The sequence below is a fragment of the Cydia strobilella genome, chromosome 20, assembly GCF_947568885.1.
Source record: "Cydia strobilella chromosome 20, ilCydStro3.1, whole genome shotgun sequence".
Lineage (NCBI taxonomy): Eukaryota > Metazoa > Arthropoda > Insecta > Lepidoptera > Tortricidae > Cydia > Cydia strobilella.
The window spans coordinates 616,026-626,761 of record NC_086060.1 but is presented as its reverse complement, the minus strand read 5'-3'; the positions used below and the strand labels follow the sequence as shown (position 1 = coordinate 626,761).

Genomic DNA, 10,736 nt, shown 5'->3' with positions numbered 1-10,736 from the left:
GCCGCCGTTTGACAATTTAAGTAGATGGCGCTTTAAGTTTACAAGCCGTTTAAAAGTTAAGTAAACACGATACCAAAGATAGATATAACTCCGCAATGTATACAGTCTAAGGAAAAAACGTGCCTCGAAAATCAAGAAAATTTGATTCTCGATCAGATGGCGCCACTACCTTTGGCCTACTCTCGAATAGATGGCGTTGACGGTTTGGTTTGTTATTTAACAATTTAACGCATATCAGTGAAAGAACATTGGTCAAAATCAGATAAAAATAATTAATGCAAATAAAGAAAATCATTTATCCATATATAAATAATTTTCATACATCTTCATTTTTAGTTTTAATTGTGTGACGATAGATGGCAGTGAATTTACTGTGGCTACAAAATTTACTATGACAGTACCGCTCTGTCCTATTATATCCTCTTTGACGATACTTCAGGCACCTTACAGATACTGGGTACTTAAGTTGACCGTACAGCCCCATTTTTGCACTAATTTACGTGTGTTATTTAAGTGCCCCTTTTTAAAGAAAACTACAATAGTTTGACTAGTTGTTTATTTATAAAAAAACTATCATAAATAACATGTTCTTAGGCAATTCTCAAAATATAAAATGAAAAAAGGATAGGGGTAACAAGCTCATTCATTGACATGATACGCAAAATATAAACGCCAAGAACGCGTATAAGTAATATATTGTACACGATCATTAATTTTTTTTTTTATTAAAAAAAATACTTTATTTGCAAATTTTACCAATGTTGTTGGCGTGTGCGTGAAGTTGACTGCGTACACTAACATATTTATAAGCGTTCTTTGCATTGTGAGCACGAAAAGTCACGAAACCTTTAAGATTTCAAACAAAGTATACATTTTATATTTTATTAATTTGCATAAATAATTACTACAATTTCATTTGCTTAAATGTTAATTTGTAAAAATATAAAGGCACAAAAGCTAATACTAATAATTTCAAAACATCATTCAATAAAACTAGGCAAAGTCCCATTTTTCCTCGCCTTCTCAACATTTTCATAATAACACGAGAAATCCACATAACCTTTAATCTTTCTATCTCTATCATACTGCCTTCCAGGTTCTATGTCAGAACCTGACTCCGTAGACCTATTAGACCTATTCGTATCTACATTAGATTCTGTTGTCTCAGATGAATATATTTCAGAGTCTAACTCGTTCAGTAATGTGTTCGACTTAGACTGAACTATCGGATTGAAGCGAACCGATGGATTCTGGTGCTTCGGAACCAAACTAGGCTCCGGATCAATTTGAATAAAGTTGAAATTCCTTATCAGTAAAGTCATATGTGTGTTAGACTTTGGTGTTAAGTTATTCTTAATGCAATATGAGACAAATTCTTGTTCGATCTCATGGAGAGCGGACTGGCTGACTTTTTTGAAGTCGGTCTGAGAGCGGAAGTTCTCGACTATGATTTGGGCGAGTTGTTTGTTGGCTTGTTCGCTGCTGCCTTTCACTTCGGCTATGCGTTTGTAGACTCCAGAGCTGACGAGGACAAGGAATCTGAAAATAAGTACTCATAATATACTGTTTGTCCACATTATTTGGTTTTTCTCAGAAAAGCATAACTTTTCAGGATTGCCATAAAACAAACCTAACCTATCTATAAGATAACCTGAGGAAAATCCTGAAAAGTTAACGGTTTCAGAATTGACTAATGACAATCACATTATGACTTTCAATAATTATGTCAAACAAAGGGACCCCACATTAAATAGTTAAACTTGATTAGACCTTTGACCACAGATTAATAAATAGTTACTCTTTGACCGCCAAAGACGTCAACTGACGCGCGCGACTACGGCCTAATATCAACCTTCGGGCATTTCGATAAGGTGCACTATGGAGCGCCGCGCACGATAGGCTTGGCGTTCATAGGAATAAAGGAACAGACAAATAGATGAAAATGAACTGAGAGCTTATAAATAAAAGAATGTCTTCCAAATTGCTGCCAATAGGCAGGCCGCATTGCTATGTTGAATGGTATTGTCTATTGCGAGTGGTTTTTAGGTATAGCCTAAACTTTTATAAAATAGTTGTTTATTTCAATGATTTTTTAACCGACTTTAATTTCATAGAAGGAGGAGGTTCTGTATTATGTTCACCGATTATTCCGAGACCCGTGGTCCGATTTGAGTAATTCTTTTTTTGTTCGAAAGGAGCTACTTCCAAGTTGGTCCCATATTAATCTGGTTCTGATCTGATGATGGGATCCCTGAGGAATTGAGGGAACTCCTCAAATTTTAAAGGCACATGTATGGTGATTTGTGTGTTTTCATAAGCAACTTGAGCATTTTCTCTCGAAAACGACCAATTTGATGAAGTGGACCTGATGATGATGATTGTTTTGAAGATAGTGATGATGATTTTTTTAATGTAGGATGTTCAGCGATTACTCCGAGACCCGTGGTCCGACTTGAACAATTCTTTTTTTGTTTGAAAGGAACTACCTCTAAGGTGGTCCCACATTAATCTGGTGCTGTTCTGATGATGGGATCCATGAGGAATTGAGGGAACTCCTCAATTTTTAAAGGCACATGTATGGTGATTTGGGTGTTTTCTTAAGCAACTCGAGCATTTTCTCTCAAAAACCACCAATTTGATGAAGTGGAGCTGATGATGATGATTGTTTTGATGATAATGATTTCAGCGATTACTCCAGCACCCATGATCCGATTTGAGTCATTCTTTTTCTGTTTGAAAGAAGTTACCTCCAAGGAGTTTTCGTAACATTTTTGGTTTTGATCTGATGATGGAATCCGTGAGGAATTGAGGGAACTCCTCAATTTTTAAAGGCACGTGTATGGTTATTTCGGTGTTTTCTAAAGTAACTCAAGCACTTCCTCCCAAAAACCACCAATTTGATGTAGTGCAACTGTAGCCTAACCACGAGTTTGACACTAAATATTCGCTAGCGTCTTCGTAACTTACTTTGTACACTAATATGCCAGTACGAGCGAGATGCATAAACAATAAGTTACGCACACGATAGCGAATATATCAATGTCAAACTCGTGGTAAGGCTACTGATGATGAAGACCAGCGACGAAATGTGAAACTTCCCTCGTATGTGTATTATGATTTTTGATGTAGGTAGTGTTGGAAACTACCAAAGAGACTAAGAGGTGAGGGGTAGGTGTGAGAGGTGAAACACGATTGTTTTTCATTCATGCGTCACGCTCTTAACAATGTCTTAAAACTAAAAATGGAAAAATAAAAACTTTTATAAAAAAAAGATAAACCGACTTCAAAAAGGATGAAATAAAATATTATCCTTTTTAGGGTTCCGTGTTTAAGTATATGCGTTACCAACTGATATGTTTGAAGTCGGTGCCAAGCCAAGTAGTAACAATACCAGTCAAAAATGATCAGCTTTATGTATATAAATCCCATTACAACTGCAAATATTAGAAACGTGAAAGTAATTCTGCCTGCCTCTTTGTTACCTTTTCATGGCTAAACAACTGAACCGCTTTAGCTGAAGCATAGCATAAAGGTTCCTTGAATTGTTTTATATTTTGAAATGTAGTCCTCTGGATAAACGACAGAAAATAACTCAGTCCCAATCCAACACTTGCGTTCTATGGACTGTTCAAGAATTAGTAAGAAATGCTCTTTAAAAAATACGACGACAAATAAACGCATTAGATTTACACTAATGTGCCGACAAGCATGGTACGAACTGCGCCAAGAAGTGTGTTCTTAAATACCTACAGAAGTTCGTTTATTGTCGTCGTGTAACGCTGCGCCTTACATAAGCGAACACTCGCAAACGCGAAGCGACGCGACGCGGCGCGGCGCGGCGCGGCCGGCCCAAGGCGGTCGCGTTCGCAAAGAGATCGCCCACGTAGGACACTTCTATAGGTATCAAAGGATTCATTAAGGCGCCATGCCGCGCCGCTTAGCGTTCGCGTGTTGTTCGCCTACGTAGTACGCTGCGTTAGGCAATCCAACGTACATACTTATATAGCCGCAGCCTTATCGAATTGCACCAAAATCACTATGAATATATGGTTCAAAATTTGGCTTGGCACCGACTTCAAACATATCAGTTGGTAACGCATATACTTAAACACGGAACCCTAAAAAGGATAATATTTTATTTCATCCTTTTTGAAGTCGGTTTATCTTTTTTTTATAAAAGTTTTTATTGTTAATGGATTAGTCTGTCAAAAGTTTTTTATTTATTTTATATTACGAGCACAACGTCGTTTTATTAGAAATGTTGAAAATAATTTTTCTATGTAAAAATTCGCCGTGCGAATTGGATGTCCGTCCCAAAGGTTCCGTAAAATATAGGTAAGTAGATATTCTTATTGAGATTTTTGATAAGAAATTTTACGATACATACGATATATTTTGAATTTTTTAATGATCTAATTTAATAAAACCGGCCAAGTGCGAGTCGGACTCGCGCACCGAGGGTTCCGTACATTACATAATTTTAACAAAATATTTTTTATGCGAAACGTGAGTGAAAGGTAAATTGCGGTTTACGATTTATGACGTATTAAAAAAAACTACTTACCAGATCTCGTTCAAACCAATTTTCGGTGGAAGTTTGCATGGTAATGTACATCATATATTTTTTTCAGTTTTATCATTCTCTTATTTTAGAAGCTACAGGGGGAGGAGGGGACACACATTTTACCACTTTGGAAGTGTCTCTCTCGCAAACTATTCAGTTTAGAAAAAAAATATGTTAGAAACCTCAATATCATTTTTGAAGACCTATCCATAGATACCCCACACGTATGGGTTTAATGAAAAAATAATAATTTTAGTTTCAGTTCCAAGTATGGGGAGCCCCCAAAATTTATTGTTTTATTTTTGTGTGAAAATCTTAATGCGGTTCACAGAATACATCTACTTACCAAGTTTCAACAGTATATATCTTATAGTTTCAGAGAAAAGTGGCTGTGACATACGGACGGACGGACAGACAGACAGACATGACGAATCTATAAGGGTTCCGTTTTTTGCCATTTGGCTCCGGAACCCTAAAAAGGGCTGTATGAGTTGTATAAATACGTTTTACTCGTTTGTTTTTGGGTTACCGACTTGCATATTTGTACTAAATTTAAATGATAGGTGGACATGGGCAGTAGTGATGGGCGAGCGGAACGTTTCCTTTACAGGAAACTTTCGGTAACGTAATTTACTGAGAATATTTCCGCGACATTCTCCTGACGTGAAAAATAGGGAAATTAAAATTTTTTTTTCCTGATTATATTGCACTTTTCTTAGTGAGTACAGCTGTCAAGAGAGACACTTATATTAGTAATATTACAAATGGAAAATATAATACATATCTAAAAGGGTTTCTAAGTTAGTGATAGGAATATTTTGAAAAATTAAATTGAATATAAAAATTAACGTACATAAATTTGTGCCCCATCATTCAATAGGATTTTAAAAATGATTTAGAGGTGTTTAAGATAATTTTTTGCTTAAATAAATACTTTGGGAGATAATCGAACCGAAAGTCTTAAGAGATTATGAACCTGAATCAACAGTTTCCTAGACTTTTTCATTATTTTTCTAGCTAAACTTTATTTATTTTGCTTTTTTATATTTGTATAAAATTTAAGAATCATAAAAAAATCTAAAGAAACGTGTGTACAAGAAGAGCGTATGTTCCAAAGAAACTTACGGCAGTTACGCCCTTTTGACGGTACCAGTATTGTACCAAAAAAAATTTAGTACTGTGGCCATTAGGTAACTAGGGATATTATATGACCTAAACAATGAACTTTCGTAGAAACCAGTCTCATCGAGGGTACTAGTTAATGCGTCCACACTCCACATGCAGTTATAATATGATTTAACAAAAATAGCACAAATATATGCCAATAAAAAAATGCATTTTTTAAGCATAGCTTTGCGAGAAACAACATACAGAAATGTTATTTATAGACCATATTTCCATTATAAAACATAAATTACTAAGGAAATTTCCCTGCAATTTATGAGAATTTTACGGCAATTTATGGAAATTTACGAAAAATTCATGAAATTTCAAGTGGAATGATCGTGGTTTTAACGTAAGGATAAGGAACCTTGTATTTCTAAAATATTTCATCATTAGAAAAAATCTAGTTTCTATACAAAACGCGCGCTTTTTGATAAATTGCTAGTTTCGGGAATGTTTCCGTAACATTACCGAGAATATTCTCTCAATCGGAAATATTCTCGGCAATTTCCCATCACTAATGGGCAGACAGATATACGGGTGATTCTACAAGTTTAAATAGTTGTAAAGAATCTTGTACCTACTGTAAAGTATGTAGTAGCAAAGATCGATATAACTCCGTAATAAGATGGATACATAGTCTAAGGAAAAAACGTGCCTCGAAAATCAAGAAAATTTAATTCTCGATCAGATGGCGCCGCTACCTTTGGCCTACTCTCGTATAGATGGCGTTGACGGTTTCCTTTGTTATTTAACAATTTTAACGCATATCAGTGAAAGAACATGGGTCAAATAATATAAAAATAATTAATGCAAAATAAAATTAAAAACATTTATCCATATATAAATAATTTATTGATATTTTTATTTTTAGTTTTAAACGTGTGTCGTTAGATGGAGTGAATTTACTGTAGCTTCAAAATTTACTATGACAGTACCGCGTAGTGGTATACCTGCAAGAGTCGTCGAGGGTGACGGGTCCGTGCAGCTCGGGCGCGGGCGCCACGGGGGCGGCGCGCGCCGCGCCCAGCAGCGGGAACGCCTTGTACAGCCCCTGCAGTACACAAGCGCAGGGCACACATCAACCTAGTAGACCGCGAGCCACGAGCTAATTTTGTCAGTCATCGCCTCCCGGGCGAAAATAGTGATTCATACATAGCCGTTCACCACTATACGAGTTTTCGCCCAGGAGGCGAATGGTCATGGAAATCTGCAATAGCATTTCAGCACCAGAAAAAGGCAGTGCCGTCGCATCAAATAATCTAGCCATGGCGAAGACACTTTTCTTTTAATGTGTATTGGGATTTCCCAAAGTAATACAAACAATTTACTCGTGTATGAAAGCGTGTATTTACTTGTTGTATGAAAGCCCTACTTAAATATTAATTGTATTGTTTATAGTATTTGTTGTTATAGCGGCAACAAAAATACATCTGTGAAAATTTCAACTGTCTAGCTATCACGGTTCATGGGCCTGGTGACAGACGGACCGACAGACAGACAGACGGACGGACAGCGGATAGGGTCCCGTTTTTACCCTTTGGATACGGAACCCTAAAAAACACCATGTATAACAAATTAACCGCCACGCGACCTGTCAAATCGTATTTATGGCAAGCGATGTTTGCTTTGCACCCTTTGCTTGAAAACGACACATAATCACAATACACGCAACCATCTCTTTAACTTACCTTCACCAGATAATTGCCCAAACAGCGCGTACCAGCCTGGTTGCCCACATACATACCTGCAAAGCAAATTATTTAGATCAATGTAAAATAATATAAATGTAAGTGGCACTTTTCAAGGCATATTGCCAATCTTTTTACGCGAGCGGTCTGTGGGTGACATACACCCGTAAGGCTGAAAATGTTCTGCGCATCCAATACAACAACATTTTCAGGATGCTGATGCAGCTGCCCCGGTTCTGTAGCGCGTCAGGTATGTTCGCGGCCTGAAAGTGGCCAGAAAGTGGCCTCTCTACTCAGTCGCGTTCGGGGCAGCAGCAACAGCATCCTGGGGCTGTTTGCGTATAGGTTTGACTGCTCCATTTATGACAAATGGAGGCAAATAATGCTTGGGCTTGTGTAAACTTTTTTTTTTATTATTATTAATTTTTGTAGTATTTATTTGAATTTTCTTTTAATCAATAAGGATTTAATTGTTATTACTTGTTGCATATACTTATCCTCCAATTCATTAAATGTGACGTTTTCAACCAAAAGGTACCACATTGTCGGTTGTCGATAAGGTTGATTTCTAATTGAAGCTATATGAAATAGCGCCTTACTGACAAGCGACAATAAGTACCCTTTTAATTGAAAATGGCAAACAAAGTACTATAAAACATCCAAATCAAACATATTATTAAAAACATCGACTCCATTTCTCTCAAATTCCTTCATTAAATACTTATTACAATAACAACGAAATGACTTTCAAAATTCAAATTCTCAAAAAAAAAAAAAACATCAAACAAATATTATTTTTAGGGTTCCGTACCCAAAGAGTAAAAACGGAACCGTGATAGCTAGACAGTTGAAATTTTCACAGATGATGTATTTATGTTGCCGCTATAACATCATCATCTTCCTCGTGTTGTCCCGGCATTTTGCCACGGCTCATGGGAGCCTGGGGTCCGCTAGGCAACTATTAATCCCAAGAATTGGCGTAGGCACTAGTTTTTACGAAAGCGACTGCCATCTGAACTCAAAGGAGAAACTAGGCCTTCCTGGGAGTCCGGTTTCCTCACGATGTTTTCCTTCACCGAAAAGCGACTGTAAAGCGAGGTTTAGACTAGCAAGAACTTGCATGCGCTTTACGTTACATTGCCGACTACTAAGGTAAACTGCATTCAAAATGTTTCAGATACCGCAATGTAATGAAAATTGCATGCAAGTTCTTGCTAGTCTAAACCTCGCTTTAAATATCAAATGATAACAACAACAAACACTAAAAAGTACGGGACCCTCGGTGGGCGAGTCCGACTTGCACTTGTCCGGTTTTTTTATTATATTACAACCAACTAATGCCTACCTTTACACGTTGCCATTTGCACTTACCATTCCTCAATTTGTTAGTATCCAACCCTAGTTGTCTTAACCGTAACAACTCATCTTCATTAGACAGACTGTGATCCGCTGTCAACTGTACCACTCGCAATACTGAATTGGCGTCCGTTCGACAAAGTAATGCTCGACAGCAACCAACCTACAAAATAAGATTTTTTGTTGAGAAGGGGTTGAGAAACCACGAACAAATGCAAAATTTATAGTTTACATGGTTTTTAGGGTTCCGTACCCAAAGGATAAAGATACCCTATTACTAAGACTCCGCTGTCTGCCTGTCCGTCTGTCACCAGGCTGTATCTTATGAACCGTGATAGCTAGACAGTTGAAATTTTCACAGATGATGTATTTCTGTTGCCGCTATAACAACAAATAGGTACTAAAAAGTATGGAACCCTCGGTGGGCGAGTCCGACTCGCACTTGTCCGGTTTTAAATACATATTTCATTATCCCTATCCCCTGGGACGGGTCGGGTCGGAATAGGAAGGGTAAAAACAATGAAATTATGAAATTAAATCGCGGTAGACCCGTTCGTATAATTAAATATTTGTTCAAAACCCGAGTTTAAAGTGTTATATGGTTTTTACAGTAAAACGCAGAGGAACAGAAGCCTATGGAGGAACCTGGTCTTCAACAGAAGGACATGATGTCACAATCCTCAGCATTGAGGGAAAGACTGAAGAGGAAAAATAAAAGGCACTGAGATCTAAATGCCCAAAATGTGTGAAACACGAACGCCCTGGATAGGGAGCGTTTATGAACTGTAGAGGGCAGCACGGGAGCCCCCTGTTTATTGGCGCTAAGTTTAAGCTTCCAATGTGACCCATAAGATGGCAGAACCTACAATGTACAAGAAAACGTACCTGAACTGAGGGCAGCACTTGCTTTGACGTGAAGAGTCAATATCACAGTCGAATGTATAGTTTATGATTCAGGCCTTGTGGCAGTCACCCCAACGGAATATGGTTAAGTTGAAAAAACTCTGTGTATAATATTTGATACATACATTGGCACAAAACAGCTTGTTGTTATGCACTAGAGCTATAACGACAGTGGCGCCCCCTGACAAATGTCGGTCAATCTCCTTTAACCGCGCCAGGATCGCCTCCACTGCCTGAAACATAATTATACCTAATAAATATTTGAAATAAAATGAAAGGAAATATCTAATAAACACAAAATAAAAAGTCAATTTGTGATCTTACCTACTTTGTTGTACATAAATGGAATGATTAAATGGTTCACTGCGCCAAAATACAAAAAAAATGTGTTAATGCAGAGGGGCCTCGAAATCTTTGGCACAACTGCCACTATGGGGCACTTTCTTGTCCCAAGACTTATTGACCGAAGCGTCAGTGAAGGTCACCATTTTGACTTGGACAATTTTTTTCTTTTGTATGTTCGGAACCAATTCTCGTGAAATTTTGTGAGCAGGTTCGTTCGTTACATAGAATTTTTCTGCCGTTTCATTTTTTAGGAAATGTTCAAAATGGTAGAAATTGGCATAGCTCACAGAACCACTAGTTAATAGGCTTAAGAGAGACAAACAGTAAAGTTACCTGTGACTCAGTAAGGGTCTGTAGCTGGTACTGCAAGCTGGTTCTCTCAGCGATCATGCTGTCATAGTTCTCAGTGTAGGCTTTTTCTACAGAGCTAAAAGCATTTCTGAAATGTGACAATGAAATTATAGCATTAATATAAGTAGATAGTAAGCAAGCTGTATTTCTTTGCTTGGCATTTGGGCTGTTTGAAATAAAATTTTGTAATTTATTCTTACTAAATATTGAATAGTCTGTACATTCATTTTTAGGGTTCCGTACCCGAAGGGTAAAAACGGGACCCTATTATTACTAAGACTCCGCTGTCTGTCTGTCCGTCTGTCACCAGGCTGTATCTCATGAACCGTGATAGCTAGACAGTTGAAATTTTCACAGATGAT

The 10,736-nt window shown here is 37.4% G+C and overlaps 1 protein-coding gene across 1 annotated transcript in view; it reads right to left on the bottom strand.

Annotated features, from left to right (window-relative positions):
* The window catches only part of LOC134750513 (TGF-beta-activated kinase 1 and MAP3K7-binding protein 1-like), a 140,502-nt gene that overhangs the window by 128,757 nt on the left and 1,009 nt on the right, over positions 1-10,736 (bottom strand). The window contains exons 3-8 of the mRNA XM_063685700.1: positions 10,357-10,462; positions 9,804-9,911; positions 8,791-8,938; positions 7,420-7,475; positions 6,682-6,782; positions 980-1,539 (exon numbers count right to left, since the gene is read on the bottom strand). Of these exons, the coding sequence (XP_063541770.1) occupies positions 981-1,539; positions 6,682-6,782; positions 7,420-7,475; positions 8,791-8,938; positions 9,804-9,911; positions 10,357-10,462 (1,078 nt within the window). The 3' untranslated portion in view covers position 980. The remainder of the gene's footprint in view (positions 1-979; positions 1,540-6,681; positions 6,783-7,419; positions 7,476-8,790; positions 8,939-9,803; positions 9,912-10,356; positions 10,463-10,736) is intronic.